At 38.1% G+C, this 17,494-nt stretch overlaps 1 protein-coding gene across 5 annotated transcripts in view; it reads right to left on the bottom strand.

The window, feature by feature from the left end:
* SRGAP2 (SLIT-ROBO Rho GTPase activating protein 2) overlaps nucleotides 1-17,494 on the bottom strand; it is a 207,071-nt gene that overhangs the window by 67,935 nt on the left and 121,642 nt on the right. For 3 of the 5 annotated variants that reach the window (XM_032217259.1, XM_032217255.1, XM_032217257.1), the window contains exons 6-10: nucleotides 11,250-11,465; nucleotides 7,549-7,677; nucleotides 3,774-3,998; nucleotides 2,607-2,708; nucleotides 1,879-2,076 (exon numbers count right to left, since the gene is read on the bottom strand). In XM_032217259.1, coding sequence (XP_032073150.1) covers nucleotides 1,879-2,076; nucleotides 2,607-2,708; nucleotides 3,774-3,998; nucleotides 7,549-7,677; nucleotides 11,250-11,465 — 870 coding nt within the window. The remainder of the gene's footprint in view (nucleotides 1-1,878; nucleotides 2,077-2,606; nucleotides 2,709-3,773; nucleotides 3,999-7,548; nucleotides 7,678-11,249; nucleotides 11,466-17,494) is intronic. The other 2 variants (XM_032217258.1, XM_032217256.1) reach the window with 1 other exon arrangement.

The raw sequence follows: 17,494 nt of genomic DNA, 5'->3' as shown, positions 1-17,494 counted from the left end.
CAAGCTTTAAAGGACTTTTTGAAATACTTACTAAAAGCATTCTAAGCACTAATTCTGACAGATTTCCCAAAGTATAGAAAAAATGATAATGGGCCAGATCAGCTAATCTGATGAGCTGACAGAAAAGGATTGTATAATAATGCAGTACCTTTCTTCTTCAGATCTAACATAAAACCCACCTAAGAACACTGCAAACCTAGCCAGATGTCTTTTACCTTGTTCACAAAAGTGTTATCATTTAAAATGCACATTAATATTATAGTTCGTGTTCTTGCTTCCTTACATTTATTTTCTCCCACCATTAATGCTCAGTCACAACTATTTTCAGGTTGCACAAATCATATGATACTTTTAACTAAAGCCTGAAATTCATATTAAGGTTATCTGTATGCTCTTCATTTGGAAGACCAATCAAGTTTATTTATCCTGAATATATGAATGTAACATGACTAATTTCTGTATTTTCTAGAGACAAAAGATTAATGCTACTGCCATTGGTTGAGAGCAAGATTGTTTACATAATGTGAAGAAAAAAATACACTGATAAAATTCATATTTGTTCATTTGAAAATGATTGAATTTTTCTTAAAAACCACAACACAGAACCTCTATTAAATAACCATTGACACTCAGGAGACCTCAACTGCTTGTTAATTGAATCAATCCCTTTCACCCACCTTTTTTGGGGGGGGAGGGAGGTTACATTCACCTTCCATTCAAACCTTTTAATTTAATAAGCCCTTTGAAGCATTTTTATTTCTTATCTAAAATAATGATATGCTCTGCAATAAATCTATTACTAAACCAAATCCAGGATAAACCACTTTATCTACTTAAGTAATTGGCAGAGTATGCAGGACTTTTGAAAAGTCCCATGATCCCTTTAAGAGGAACATAGCAATATTCATTTTAAAACACGCAGCCACAAAGCAGTGAAGCAAAGCTTCTTTACATATGTGCCAATTCACATGGGGCCACATTCCACCAGTTGGCTGTTTGGAGAAAATTAAAAAGGGAAAAGAAGCAAGGCCAAACAATAGGCCACAGGCCACATCAGAGAGGCAACAACTGAGGGAGTGTCAGTTTCTGTCTTGCTGACTGAATGAAATGTATACAAGAAATGAAACACATCAAGGATTAGAAGCTGCGTATCCGGAATGAATAAGCAGAATGACAAGATTGATACTGACAGTATTCTAATCACACTCTGTTCTCAAATGAAGGTTTTCCTAATGTTACCTCCAGAGTTTCAATGCAACACCAGCTGCTGCTTAAAAGTTGGCTGTAAATTAATCAATTATTTCCAAGGAACCTATCCTAGCAACAGAGCATTTCTGCTTCTCTCTGAATCTCAAGACATCAGCATTCTTAGGGATTTAGTTAATATTTGGCTGCCTGAATCCAAATTGCCTTAGAAGATAGCTCCAGCAAAGCCTCCCCTGCAGATCCTGAGTTTTGGGCTTGTGGAACTCTACCTTGTCCTTGAATGCAGACATTTCCAGTGGAATATGATAAATAGACCTTTTTTTCAATGAACATCCAATCATCAGAACTTTAAGAACAGAATTAAGAAGGAAAGTTTCCATTATATTCGGCTGCACATGCAAACCTTTTTGTAGAAGTCTGCTGATGATTGCTTTCATTTGCTCTGTTGTACTATTTAAATTGGGCATGGAATTTTACCAGTTTTAAGAAAATATTTATCAAAATAATCTTTGAATATTCTTATTTTAGCAAAATTAGTTGGAAAATTCAATAATGCCAACTTTAGATTTTTCCCCCACCAGCAAAATTTATTAGACTGAACTCTGAATATATCCATCTCTAAAATATTATTGTTTTAACACATGAAAAAAGATGAATATTCAAGGCTCTTACTGTGAAGTAGAACTGTTCAGTCTCCTGTTGATTGGCCCGTCTCTTGGCAATGCTTGGCTTGCTCATGAAGGTTTCAGAAACTGTTGATTTTACAGACTCCATAGAATTGCTATACTGGAAGCAATCGGATACATCAAAATCTTCAATAGTGACAATATCCTGAATAGTTTGTAGTGTGGCTTCCATTGTTTTTTTAACCTGAGAAAGTGAAGAAAGAAAAAATATATAAAAAGTGAGGCTGAAGCATGACCAATCATATATTAGATACAGTTGCAATACAAAGACCATTTGTAGCGATGTGGAGAAAAAAACAAATCTAATTATGCATCTTGTATGCCATAAGAGTTATCTTGTCCTATTTCTAGGATGATTTCTAGATCTAGAGCAATTTCTTTTATTGAGTGCTTTCAATATATCATCTTTAGGGCAGGTGACACATGCCTACTACCCAGTGCTTCTACCCAGAGAAGCACTGGCAATCGCCTCCAGTCACTTGTGTCTGACTTGGCAGCCCACAAAAGACAGGAAGAGATTGAATGAAACAGGTTGATAGAGATCTTACCCTACACACTATTGTGGATGTTTGGTATACTGATGTTGAACCCAGAATAGGTATTATATGTATATTATCAGCCTTTGGGCTAAATGCCATGAAAAAACATGACTGTAGAAATGTATCTATGAAAAGAGAGAAATTCTTATCAGAGGTGTGGAGTTCGGGTTCTTACCTCTTCATTTTCAATCTTCAGAGTGGATAGCCTAGACTGCAGCTGCTGACATCTTTGTACCAACTCACTCTGCACTGGTTGCTGGGCACATAGCTGGAATACCTAGAAAATAATAGGCAGTTTTGCAACTTACCAGATACTTATTTCTAGTCCAGTGATGGCTAAGCCTTTGTCGCCCCTCCCCTCCTGTGCATGCGACCCATCCCCCCATCCATTTTTGGCTTCCAGCTTGTGCAAGAGGCTTTCCAGGCCCAAAATGGGGTGCAATAAGGTCTCACGTGATGCCCCCATGCCCCATTTTGGACCTACAAGACCTCCTGCATCAACCTGGAAGCCAAAACTGGATGCAGGGGAGTGCTGCACGAGCCACCAAAATACATTGCAAGCACTCCCACACGCATGTGCTCTACACCCGTTCCTGCACATACGTCACCCACATGCCCCCTGCCCATGCGTGGCAGAGACCCAAAGACCAACTGGCTGGTGGGAGGCACACACGCATGTGCAGTGGAGCTGGGCTGGGGCAATGGCTGGCGTGCCCACTGACAGGGTTCTGTGTGCCACCTGCGGCACATGTGCCATAGGTTCACCATCACGGCTCTAGTCCTTCACCTCTGTTAAAACTCATAATCAGGCATAAATGAGATACCTGCATTGGGCCATAGGATTACAAAACAAATTATTTTTAAATAAAATTCAATAAACAATTGCCTGGATGTTCACAAAAACAGTCTTAAATCACAGTTTACCTTATACAATGATTAGGGCTCACACACTGGAATAAACCAAAAAAGGCAGAGGATGGAGGGGAGATAGGTACGGGTTCAAGAAAAGGGAATCCCTTCCCTTACAGAGGCTTGGGACTAGAATATCAGTGGGATTTGGTTAATTGTGGCAATGGGGACTTGCCATTGCAAAAACAATGCAGGCAGGTGACATTGAGCTTTATGACTGCATTGCTTACTGACAGAAATTTGGGTCCACAGTTAGGTTAATTGGGCTTATATCATGCATTCATTATGAAAGGATGGTTCACATTGCTATAAGAGTCCTTGGCCAAACATGACTCTAGTTTTTTTATGCTTCCTATACAGACTTTTTAATTATGTCTGGACTGAAGATTGCAATGAAAATATATTCAGAGAAGGGGTGGGTGGGGAAACTAACCATGTCACCCATGTGGGGCTGAAACTCAAACTTCATGGGTGGGCAGAAGACACTGTTACACATTTCCATCAGACGCTGCTTGTCACTGTTGGCATCCAGATTTTCCACAGCATTCTCAATGGCATCCAGGCCTTCGTGCTTTGATTGTTCTAGATTCAGCTCTGCTGATAGGAATGTCCTAAGTGCCCTACCAAGGCTGGCATGATACCCTAGGTCACAGCACTGCTAGAAAAAAAAAAGTAAAGTAAAATTCAAAATGTTGAAGGAATATTTATAAATGATACAATAAACAGATAAATAAAATAGCCAAATATTCTTCTCAAAGGATTTATTGTTTTCTGGAAGTTAGTGGTGTTTACATTAAAACATAACTTTTTTAAATAAATACTGTATAGATGCTCCCCAGATTGTATGAGACATGATTTATATAAATTCAACTTCACACGAATGTTTTTAAAAACCACATTTAAGGTCAGGGAAAAAAATAGCTATACTGGCAGTGCAAAGTAGTACAGTTCACCACTGAATATCTTATTTACACAGTTTGAATTTGCAAAGCTTTCCACAACTGATATGAAAGCAGATGTAATAAGTATTCTCCCTTTTTTAAAAAAAAGAATGCATCACAGAAACAATTTGTATTGTGCCAGATTAGGTCAACCAATTGCTTAAATTGAAAACATAGATTTATATAGCAATTTGTTTTAGATGGTGGAATTATAAAACACAGTTCAATCTGACACAACAGAATCTCCTGATTTAGACTGATTTATCCACTGATCCAGCCCACAATAACTTATCCTCTTAGAGCCATATTCAATCTTCTGAACTGGGACTATTCTGTGTTCTTCTGCTCCCAGAAGTCTCTCACTCTGTCCTTCAGTGTTGTTCTTTTACCATAAACTGACTGGATTGGCACCAATTACTTTCCTTAGCTAAGACCCTATAACTAAAATCTCAGGAAAACTTCACACAGTAGAAAAGTTATCTTTAAGGCAGAGCTAAATGTTAGGCAAGAACTGTGTTCCTGTTTTGGCATTCATATACTGACTAGAACACCAGATATTAAGAACTTTTACAAAAAACACTTGCAGAGAAAATGTGCATCTGACATCTAGTTTAAGATTAAGATTTAAGATTTAATTTATTTGTATGCCGCCCTTCTCCGGGAGGGACTCAGGGCGGCGAACAACTCAAAAGGGGAAAGGGGATACAAACACAATACATGTAATTAAAATACACAAGAGTCATACAGCCATACAAGTCGAGAGGGGAGGGGAACTCATCAACCCCAGGCCTGCCGGCAGTTGATGGAAAAAGCTAATTAGTTTGTAGAGAATGTACACAAGTAGCTTGAAAATAAAGTTAAACATGATTTAGCAATTGCACAGTTGAACTATCTAGAATAAGTCTTCAAAAACTAGGAAACATGCTTTTCTAAAATATACAAAATAAGTATATGTTTGTCATTGTATGGCATTGTATGAATAAATGGATGTAGGCAGGGTATCAAAATAAATGTATTCTATCCCATAGGCATGTGGCCCTTGCTCATGCTGCCTAATTATATCAAGAACTTGCTGATTAGGTCTATGAAATAATAAATACGCCTCTGTAAAAGAAGGCTTTAAGGTACTTCAAAAGAGGAGACTACAAAGCCTTTCTTGAAGAAATCAATCCTGCAACTCAAAGATGCTTTTCCCACTATGGATGAAATACAAATACTCTTCTGCCTGCTTCCAGAGAAAGATGCCTATTATAGGCTGCTCGGATGTCAATGTAGGAGCATGTAAAAAAAAGAGCAAAAACTTGTGAAATAAGATACGTAATCATGTAGCTGCTGATAAAGAAACAGACAACATCCAGAATAGAAATCTGAAGTATTTTCTACATTTATTATATTGTTACTGACAACAAATCTGTTATTTTTCAAGCCAAATTCCATGAAAATAAATTCCTGCCTCACTGGCTGAGAAAAAACTATGTATCAGTAGAAGAGGGACAATGGTTTCAGCTGGTGGAAGAAAGGAAGGAAGGAAGGAAGGAAGGAGAAGAAGGAAGGAAGGAAGGAAGGAAGGAAGGAAGGAAGGAAAACTTATGAATGGATAAGTATCTATTTGTTTGATAGAAGTCACAAGTTTACATCTGCCTGTACTAGACAAGAATTGCACATAAATGGTGGAACGGAAATGCCATGAATGAAATGAACATGTGCCAGAGAAAGGAATCAGAAAGACAGGAGAGAAGCATAAATGGTTAAACTAAGTCCTCCCATAACCTGTTCACTGTCACACGTTTGGGGACAGTGCCAAAAGTTTGGAGCAGGTGTTGAGAGTCTGCTTGTAAAGCAGCAATTGTTGGTTTTACTGGAAGCAGGCAATAAATTTTGGCAATAAACAATAAATTTAGTCAAGAAGCATAAAAACTAAATAGGGGTTTAAAAAAAAACAAAAAATGGTTGATTGAGAATCTGCACATGTCAAGGCTATTTTCATTCATAAATATTCAGCAGTTTCAGCTTTGCAACCAAATTAACATTCCGTGTTTTTCACAGATCATGGAAAAGAAATCATGGGAATCTTGCCAATGAAGGAAGGCACCAGAAATTTCAAGAAGACTAATATTAATGCTAATATATGGTTTACTCTATCGGAGTTGGAGCCTTATGAATAAAGTTTTCTCAGATGCAGGTTTTGGTTTCATAGAATAACTTCCCACCATTGCATTCCTCTCTATAAAACCAGATTAAGTAATCTGTGTGGGAATAGATAGGAACAGAATAGATGACTCTATTTTTCTATTTCCATTCATGGAATCTGAATTTGAAATTATAATTTATAATCCCCATTGGAAATCAGAAGAAGAAAATTAACTCATCTAAGTTTTCCAGCTCATTTCTCAGCACTCCTCCTTATTTTTTGCATTTTACAATATTCCTTAAATTACTAGCCTTCTATGGGCACTGTACTGAAAGAGGCTAATGATTTGCTTGTTTGAACATTTATTTCACATATCTTCCTTAAATGTGTTGCATTGGGACTGAAAAGACCAGTTACACATGACTATTTTCTATTTCTCAGCTCAATCTCATAGGGTTGACTGCTGTGGTGATAAACCATGTAAGGCATGTTAAACATGCCAGCATGTGTATCCTAGAGGAAAGACCAGCTGTAGATCCACTGAATGAGTAGAAATGTTGATATATTCTTTGTGTAAACTTCATGAATTCCTATATAACCTTAAGAAAATTCACCATTCCTCTCAACAAATTGAGTTGGTTCCAAGATCATTTGGATAAATGAGGTTGTTTGAATCTTTCAGGCATTTAAGATGAACTGCAAACCATTTTAAGCATTCTGTTGTAATTCCTGGAAATCATTCAACCAGTAAGTCAATACACAAAATAAGAAAAAAACATAAGGTTTTCATAAAAAACTATGAGATACAGACATGGCTATTTTATAGTACGTTCCATTGATGGATGTAAGTTAAGATCGTTCCTAAAGCTTTCTATAAAGGTTGGGGAGTATGCAAACTCAAAAAATGATAAAATAAGGGAAGTACCTGACAATTACAAAATTTGGTTTGGTTATTTAATTAGTACTGTGTTTAAATGCTGTTGTTCTTTGATAATTGAATGAAACACAGATGGAACACAGATAAAAGATAAAATCTCCATATGGACTTCTGCCATTGAAGAAATTAACTGAGGAGAACAACATAATGAGGCTTGAAGCAGAATCATTCAGGAAATACACCACCAAAGTACACTTACATCAATGAGGTCTGACAGGTCATGGATATAATACTTGAATACAGATGCATTGGTGGCTTCCAGAGCCAGCAGATATTCATTCCTTGCCTTAATAGCCTTCAGTTTATTTTCTGTGTATTTTGCTTGGCGCTGAAAAATATACAAGTGGATTTTTATTACAAAATAATTAAAATGAGGAAAGTAATAGCCTTGAATGCAGGGGAAAAAAATCTGCAAAATCAAGAAATATTTTACTTTCTTTTTAACCCAGACTAAGAAATCTTAACACTTTTAGGAAAAATAAATGCATCATATAACAATAACTCAAATGTTGAATCATGAAGAGACAGGAGGGTAATCTAATAGATGGCCAAAAAGTGGCTCATAGGAATACATAAAGTTAATATATCCAATCCTAGAAGCAGGTTTGCATCCTGAAGATCCCTGTAGAATTGTATTTGGCGCTAATATGGACACAAAGGACTGACATCAGCAGGAGGTATTAAAGAGCCAAGTGTGAACAAAGATCTGATACCCAAATCATCCAAATTACAGGGACTGATCATGTATCACTAGAACTTAATATACCAAATGCACTAAGCAGCTGGAAGCTTAGGCCTGCACACATATTTACATTCCTCTGCCCATAAGAATAGGAAACAGCACTTCCTGACCTAGTCCAATCAATACGTGAATACTGCATATATGGAACATAAATAATTTAAACCTTCATCATAAAGTTAAAGCTAATTCAATATTTATTGATTGCTTTTATTATTTGAAAAGTATCCAAAGAGGACGATTAAAAAATATTTTACAATAAATTGGAATAATTAGAATAAAGTTGTTAATGGCTCTAATTATTTATTTATCCTGAATCAGATGGGAAGGCACAGCAGCATCTGTTTACACAAATATTTGGTGAAGAGGTCTTAAACTGTCACCAAAGGTTTATGATGGTAGTGGTCAACAGCATCTGAAGCAAAAGGAAATTCCACAGCTGAGACTGTGGAACCAGGAATCCCATTCACACTCACTGCATAGCAAATAGCCAGTGGGTACAATAACCTTTGAAGTCACCTCCAATAGATTTATAGATTTATAGATTTATAGATTTTAATAGCATTTATAGGCCGCCCTTTTCCCTGAGGGGACTCAGGGCGGCTTACAATAACAAGGAAGGGGAGTGAAGACAAAACATAAAAAGAAATGTGCAATAACTGAAAAATACTAAAAACACAACATTCTCTCAGCATTCGGGAGGGGCGGAAGAGTTTATCCCCAGGCCTGACGGGCTAGCCAGATCTTGAGGGCTGTACGGAAGGCCTGGACTGTGGTCAGGGTACGAATCTCCACGGGGAGATTGTTCCATAGCGTCGGAGCAGCAACTGAGAAGGCTCTCCTCCGGGTAGTCGCCAGTCGGCACTGACTGGCGGATGGAATACGGAGGAGGCCCGCTCTATGCGATCTGATGGGACGCAGGGAGGTTATTGGCAGAAGGCGGTCTCTCAAATAGTCAGATCCACTACCATGGAGCGCTTTATGGGTGGTAAGTAAGACCTTGAATTGCACCCGGAGATCCACAGGCAGCCAGCGCAGCTCGCGGAGGATAGGTGTTATGTGGGCGAACCGAGGTGCGCCCACAATCACTCGCGCGGCCGCGTTCTGTACTAGCTGAAGTCTCCGGGTGCTCTTCAAGGGCAGCCCCATGTAGAGCACGTTGCAGTATTCCAGCTTAGAGATCACAAGGGCTCGAGTGACTGTCGTGAGAGCCTCCCGATTCAGGTAGGGCCGCAACTGGCGCACCAGGCGAACCTGGGCAAATGCCCCCCTGGTCACAGCCGATAGATGGTGATCAAAACTCAGCTGTGGATCCAGGAGGACTCCCAAGTTGCGGACCCTATCTGAGGGGTATAAATTTTGTCCCCCCAGCCTGATTGATGGTACGGTGGTCAAATTATTGGGAGGAAAACACAACAGCCACTCGGTCTTGTCTGGGTTGAGCACCAGTTTGTTTGCTCTCATCCAGTCTTTAACAGCCTCCAGACCCTGTTCCATCACGTCCACCGCTTCATTGAGTTGGCACGGGGCGGACAGATACAGTTGAGTATCGTCCGCATATTGGTGATACTTTATCCCGTGCCTCCGAATGATCTCGCCCAGCGGTTTCATGTAATAAATCTTCCTATAAGGGCAAATTACATGTAGTTTCCAAGTCATTGGGACCAGGACTGCTATTGTTAAGCGATGATGTCATAAAGTGTCACATGACCATATCATTTAGTGATGATGATCCAGGCAGTCCCAGATGCTGTCATAATCCCAAAATGTGTGGGTCATTAAGCAGGAATTAACCACATTAGCCACAGGTAATGAGAGTGACAGTGCCACACAGAGATGGGGAAGATCCTGGAAGACCCTGTACAAGCTGCATGCAAGTTGGAGAAGGGGGTGCTGCAATGTGGTACAAGTGAAGGGAGGCTGGGAAAGTAGGACATAGAGTGCAATGTGAGAATAGAGAGACTCAGGGAAGGAAATGCTGGGGGCTGAAAATGTAGGGAAGCCCAGGGAAGGTGAGGGCTGATGGGGACATTGCTTGCAAGAGGAGGGAGGACTGGGAAAGGAAGATGCCTTTGGTGCGTGTATGTGTGTGTGTGTTAGCAGGTGGGGAAGGAGGATGCTTGTGGGTGTGCAGAGAGGAAGGAGGTATAGTGTGGGCGAATGAGCAAAGATGTGATGTGTGCATGAAATGGAAGAGAGGGAAGAGACCACAGTGCATGCAAGCAAAGAAAGGCAGGCTTTTCCCTGCAGGCTTCTCGATTGACTCTGGTCTTGATAAGTCAGCAGGGAAGGTCACAAATGGCAATCAAGTGACTACGGAACACTGGAATTGGTCATAAGTGCAGGGCTGGTTTTCAAGTGCTTGAATTTTGTTCATGGAACTGTGGGGGTGCTACAAAGGCCAGAATTTGGAGGGCCAGTTGTAAGTCCCTTTGTTCAGTACTGTTTTAACTCTGAAAGCCAATGAATGTCAGTCACTGAATGAATGGTCGTAACTTGATGATTATTTGTATACTGTATTGAAGAACAAGAGAGGGGGGAAAAATCCATTGATTACGCATATTTACTTTACTTGCTTCATGCGTGATCCTAAGAAAAGCGTGCTTGTGTTTCTGTATCTCAATACAATTAACTTTTCCAATTAAAAATATTACTTCTTAAAGCAACGTATCCAAGGTAGTCTACTGCAAATATTAAGCTTCCCCCTCCCCCGAATTTTTTAAATACATCATCTCTGCCTATGGCCCTATATTACATTACCTCTGCAAGTTAAAACATTTAAATATCAAACTGCTAACTGCTTGATACGTAGTAACTTTATGTACCATACTAAACAGAGTTTCAGTTAGAATATATTTACATAGTTGACATGTGATAAGAAGAAACGGATGAATGGCAAAACAACCTTCTTACGCATTTTGGTTCCTGTACCTCCTCATTCCGTCTCATGAATACACATATTTAAATATAGTTTCTAGATCTCAGAATAATCCCTGAGCCATTAGGTCAGTATTTCTGCTATTTCCCCATTAAATAGCTCTTCCCCGTAACGCCCTGATAGATATTTTATTGTGTATTAGATTCACAGCAAACACTCAGCAGCTGCTCTTGGTAAAGAGAGGTTTGCAATTACCCAGCAGTTAACCCTGTTGTGCACTCACCTTCTCTTTCATTTTCTCAATCTTCTTGACTGAGCTCCGTCGGACATGCTTTTCTTCAAACTTGACGCTGGAGGCTGAATCAGGGGAGCGTGGAGTTTGCTTTTCCTCCTGCTTCACAGACTTACCAATCTGTTTTTCTTCTTGCTTCTCTGCCTCTTTCAGCTTGCTTTGGGCACTGATGCTGTCAGCATTGTACATATGGTAGGTCTTCATTACCTGCAAAGGCAAGACTCACTTATGAAGCACCTTACTCTTTCGGTTTTTAAAAAAATTCCACTTGGAAACACCTGAACATTAGTCAATCAATGCCTTCAATGTAAACTTAAAATTCAAACAGAAAAACACCTATAACTATTCTACAAGCCTACTGTACAGGCAGTCCCTAATTTATGATGGTAACTGGGACCCGAATATCCATTACTAAGTTATGCAGACGTAAAGTGGGACTGCATCACTTAGCAACAGCAATCCCTGCAGTCCCGACTGTCATCCTTAATAAGATCCCATCATTGTTAGGCAAGGCAACTTCCTGTCAGTTTCCACAATCAAATCAATGGGGAACCTGGTAGGAAGTTATAAGTCCCAGGTAACTCACAAGCAGGCTGGCAAGCAGATTAAATGGCTGCTGCAGGGTGGGGGAAGGCACAAGGGGGTACAAGAAGGTGTGGCAAGGCTCGGAGAGGGTGGAAAGAAGGCATGGCACAACACAAGGAGAGTGTGTATGAGTGCAAGGGAGGGATAGCAAGGGCTAAGGAGCATTCATGAGGGCGCAATAAGGATACAAGGAGGTGAATAAGGGAGCAAGGAAGATGTGGTGAGGAAAAGTAAAGGTATGAAAGAGGTGCAGCAAGGATCAGGGAAGGTGCACAAGGGAGGCACGGTGGGGTTTAGGAGGGGGCATGATTAGTTGGTGCAGCATGAGCAGAGAGGGGCTAAAGGAGTGTATGTGGGTGGGGAAGACTTACCCCAGCGAATTTGATCATGGGTACTGCAACTGGTCTTAAGTGCGGCCAAGTACCAGATCATGATCATGTGATCATGGGGGTTATGGGATGGCTTGAATTCTCAAGGACCAGTCGTAACCAAAGTTCATTCAGCACCATTGTAACTTTGAATGATTGCTGGAAGAATGGTCACAAGAATCACCTATAGAACTCAAAAGGATCAGCAAAGGTATTGAACATTTTAAAACTCTCATGTGATTCTGATGGCTAAACCAGGGCCTCCTCTACTTCCTCCTAATTCTGTTGGTCAAGGTTTTCTGGGAGTTTTTCTTTCTTCTTATTAACAAATAAATTTTATTAAAGAACATTTTAAATGAATAAGAACAATACCAATTTTGAAAGAAAAAACAACAATAATGAGTGAAAAAGTGTGAAGAAATAGAGAAGGAAAGAAAATAAAAGTTATAAAGAAACAACTTTTGATAGTGAAAACAATTAGAAGTACATTTATATTTTACCCTCTCTTTCTAAAGTTATAGCAATCTTCTGTCTATAAATCTATCTTTTTAAATCATCAACCCATAAATCACAAGCTCCTTTTTTTCATTTTTTAGCAAAAAATCCATAAGAGGCTTCTAGTCATTAATAAATGTGGGTTTTGTCCTTTCTCTAGTCAGGCAAGTCAACTTTGCATCTTTGCTAATTGCGTCATCTTCACCAGCTGTTCCTCCATTGTGGGTATTTCAGATTCTTTCCATTTTTGTGCATGAAATAATCTTCCAGCAGTTATCATATATAAAAACAGCTTTCCATATGCTTTTCTAATTGTTTAGCCATTACTTCTAATAAGAAAAATCGTGCTTTCAAATGAATATGAATCTTTAAAATTCTTTATTTTTAACTCTGTATATTTGAACCCCACCAGCCATGATAAACTGATCTTTCACATTTTCCTCATTTCCAACATAAAACACTTTTTATACATTCTAAATAATTTGTCGAGAGCCTGTACCATTTTATAAAATTCTTTTTTAAAGTATAACATAACGTAAATTTCAGTCCTTTCAGCTTATTTCTTATTGTTCCTCAATACATTATGTCCAAAATTCTTAGGAGTTTTTCTTATATTTGTTTGAATGACAAAGTTAAGGTTTCAGCTTTAGCAGAGCTCCAGAACGTGGGAAACTCTACTTGGGTTCAAGATTATTTATCTAAAAATTCTATTACAGGCCCTGCCATTTAACCAGGCCAATCGGATTGGAGAGTTTGCCTATTGGACTGGTGTAGCTAAGGACATCAACTTTGGTCATTTTGCATAGTGCAAATTTCCATTGTAGTCCATACAACAGAGCTCCAACGATTTTAACTTCCACTGCATGAAGTGATACACCCTATTAGCACAAGACTATAAAAGGCCGGATGAAAGTAGGAAAGAGAGAGGAACAGCTAAGAAAGAAGTACAATTTTTTTCCAGCTGAAATTCTTATGTAGGATGAGGAGAAAAGGGTCATTAAATAGTATCCCTTTGTTTACCCCAGGAAGTTGATATATTTACTTTAAAAAGCAATTAGTAGAAGAGAGACCACTTTTTAACTGACTGCATGGCAGTCCATGCTCCACCAGTGCTAATCCTGCTCTGCAATACAAAAGGCAACATAGACAGCAGAGGCTGACTCTGCTAACAAGCAGCCTTTCTTTTTGTTCCTCTACAGTCCCTCCATTGTTTTGGATCAATACTGACTTTTCCCTTTCTCACTGGAGTTTGTTACAAATAAGTGAGCTCTAATAGTTGAACCACACATTTTGATTCCTGCCCTTCTTTGCATTTTGGTCCTTTCGGTAAGCTTTTGAACTGGGCAAGGATCAAATATCAAAAAATTTAAGAATCTCCAATTTATCTCCTTAGGTTAATTAACACATCATTTATATAGGTTTAAAATAACTTTTGAAAGAAAGAAAGAAAGAAAGAAAGAAAGAAAGAAAGAAAGAAAGAAAGAAAGACGACAGACAGACAGATAATAGAGGTTTATTTACTGAAAATCAAGTTTATCCTCTCTTTCTCACAGATTCTGATCAAGGTAGCTTGATGGTATAATAAAATGTAAAAACTGATTTAAAAAATGATATGCAGTCTTCCAATTACATCACAGACTTTCATGAAATATTAATAACCAATAATAACTGCTTTGTAAATGTGTTCTCAAACAGAGAAGAGATGTATGTTCCAATTGTAAAATCCTGCTCCAAGCCAACTCTGGCCTCAAATCCTTCCAGTTTTCAAGCATTAAGCCCCCCGAGTCATCTTTCACCTCAATTTGAACTTGACCGTAATTTTTGTTAGGTGGAATATATGCTCTCACTTTGTTACTCCTTCTGGAGCAATTAAAGCAACACTCCTTAGTTACAGGAAGAAGTAACAGTTAAAAATGCTAACCCACTCATTATTAAAGGAAGCATAATTTATGTATGTGGTAATTCTGAAAAATTATCAGTGAACAGAATTAAAGGTGACATTTGGAATTGCCTTAAACAGGAAGGAGAGGTATTCTTTCCACGTACCCCATTCTCATTACTTCTAGTGAAAAACATCTGGCACAAGGCATCAAAACCATGTAAATCCCAGTTTTAATGGTTTCAGATATTTAAAGATGTGTCAACATTGTCGATCCATATCTTTGTGCCCAGATTGACAGTCCAGGGTCAAAGCAATTACATAAGGATTCAGTCCTGGAGTCTAGGTATTATTATGAATACCACACACTATTCCCATGAAGGGATTATATTAAGATGTTAGATGAACATCTATTTTGTCAGGTCCTGCCTTGTCTTTCTCCCTCTCTCTTTTAATTAGAACTCTCACACCTACCTACAGGGGCCTACGGTGAAAGGCACACACATAGGAATGAGCAAAGGACTTTGTTTTGAATAGCCCAACTGAATAAAGAAAATAAAACTCATCTTTTAAAAAATTAATTATCCTATACTTAATACTGTTTACAAAATAGGAACCTGATCATCTCCCTTTTTAAAGAAGACAACACAGAAAAACTTCCCTCTGACCATGATACAGCCCTGCTTACTTTCCAATACTGTACCACTTCAGACTTTGTGCTTCAAAGACTGTTCAGGCCTGATGTAAGACCAGATTAATCATTTTGTTGGTATTTCAAGAAAATAACTGCTAAGAATTTGTACACAGATTCGGAGATATTGGAAGTAAGACATTCTCAGTATGACATTCAGACAGAAGGATTATCTGCAGAAGGCTCTTGAAAACATGTTAAAGAAGGATGCATGAAATGATACCAACATTTTGGAATGGACTGCTTCCTTGTATATTTTTTTCCCTTCTGTTCAGTCATGTCTGATTCTCAGAGACTGCCTGGACAAATTTTCTTGGCAAGTTTTTCATAAGTGGCTTTCCACTTTCTCCTTTCTAGACAGAAAGTGACTGGCCCAAGATAACTCAGGTATTTTTGTAACAGAGAACAAAACAAGTTTCCTGGTTTCAAGCCTAATGTCATCACCACTACACCAAATTGGCTTTATTTCCTTATATATTATTTGTCTATAGCGAAGTGCCGTAGGCATTTAGGGGATTCAGTCCTTTTGACTTGCTACATGGGAAAAACTAAGAGCAGTCCTGGATCAAACTTCCAGGATCAAAGATTATGATTATGTGTCACACAAAGAAAAGAAAAAGGCCAGAAAACTCAGTGGCATTATTTTAGGAACACCTGCACAATGAGACTGATATCATATAAGGCTCTCAAGAGGGGGAAGGAAAAGTGTTATTTTTGTTGCCTAGTCAAGAATGCAAGCTTAAGCTAGGTGGCAAAGCTCATTTATGATGATCAAAAAATGGAATCCATAAATCACAAAATAGACTTGGAAATGGAAAAACCATCTAGCTTATAAAATTTTAAGAAAGTAGATTGCTTCATTAGGAATATATAGATTCAAAGAGCAAAACAAATATATAGCTATTTACCAGATGAACAGAAAGTATGAAGAGACACATATCTTATCTTTGCAACAAAAAGCAGACTTTAGAACCACTCTTAGAATAAGTCATGTTGAGTAATATTTATAATCAACCTAGGTACTGCTATATTAGCAGAACACAAAAATGCTACCAGAGATGAAAACATAATAAAGCAGAAACATCTATTCTAGAAAGAGTTAGAGATACACTGAAGAAAGTAATGCAAAATATGCTAGAGTTAAGTTTTATTGAACTTTCATACTGCGAATTCAGTGAATATAGCTATAATGATTTTTCCTAAGTCAAATAGAAAAGTAATTATTTGTGCAGACATAAGATATTTTAACCAATTTTTAATGGTACTTTATGATAAGAAAAAATGATCAACTAGAACAGTTAAGTAAGGCAAAATACTTATCTACTTTAGACTAAAGTAAGGACTATTAGCAAATGCCTTTCTTGGAAATCTTCAAAGAGAAAACAAGCTTTATTAATTCAAGGACTGTCCCAATTTTTAAAGAATGTTTTTCATCTGAAATGGAGCTCTATTAATTTGACAAATGGGCAAAATTCTTCCATACTGGGGAAAAAGTATCTGAAATAAATCTGAACAACATTATTATTTCAACAGTATCTGGGAAGAATATACACAACATTTAAATGATGTTATTTTCACCTTTGCAGTAGCAGGCATAAGCATCAACGCAGCAGAACGTTACCAAGGATTTTCTGAATTAGCTTATATCTTTCATATCAGAAAGAAGTTAAGCCAGAAGAGAAGAAGATTTAATAGATGCAGCCTTCAACTACCAAGAAAAAACTAAAATCATTATAGGAATTGCGGGATACCATTTGGGGGTGGGGGGTGGGAGAGGGAGGTCTGTAACTCATTTTTTCAAATCAAAGCTAAAGTCTTAATCAATAAGAACTCGCCTAACAAAGTTTAATGGACTGACTGTAAAGAAACTTCTAAAGAATTAAAAATTACTTTGTATAATCTTCTCATGTACTGCATAAGAGTAACAGATTTCAGTCTTCTCCCTGCTTTAAACATAAATGCCTTTGATGTATAATTGAGAGTGATAACGCAAAACACTGAAAAGAGGAAACATATAATTCTTTATATTTTCCAAAAGCATTTATCAATTAAAAAAAATCAACTGAACACTGGGAATCTGAATGGGAGAAAATCTACTGAAGACAAATGGTCTCCTATGGACTTGAAGGAATGACAATCTAAGATCTTACAGCTGAGAGAAACTAGCTGCTAACCTGATTGAGAGAAAATTGACACAGAACTCTGTAACCTCTTCCTT

The sequence above is a fragment of the Thamnophis elegans genome, chromosome 5 (genome assembly GCF_009769535.1).
Source record: "Thamnophis elegans isolate rThaEle1 chromosome 5, rThaEle1.pri, whole genome shotgun sequence".
In the NCBI taxonomy this organism is placed as follows: Eukaryota; Metazoa; Chordata; class Lepidosauria; order Squamata; family Colubridae; genus Thamnophis; species Thamnophis elegans.
Note: the sequence above shows the minus strand (reverse complement) of the source record. Positions and strands in the feature narration are given on the sequence as shown.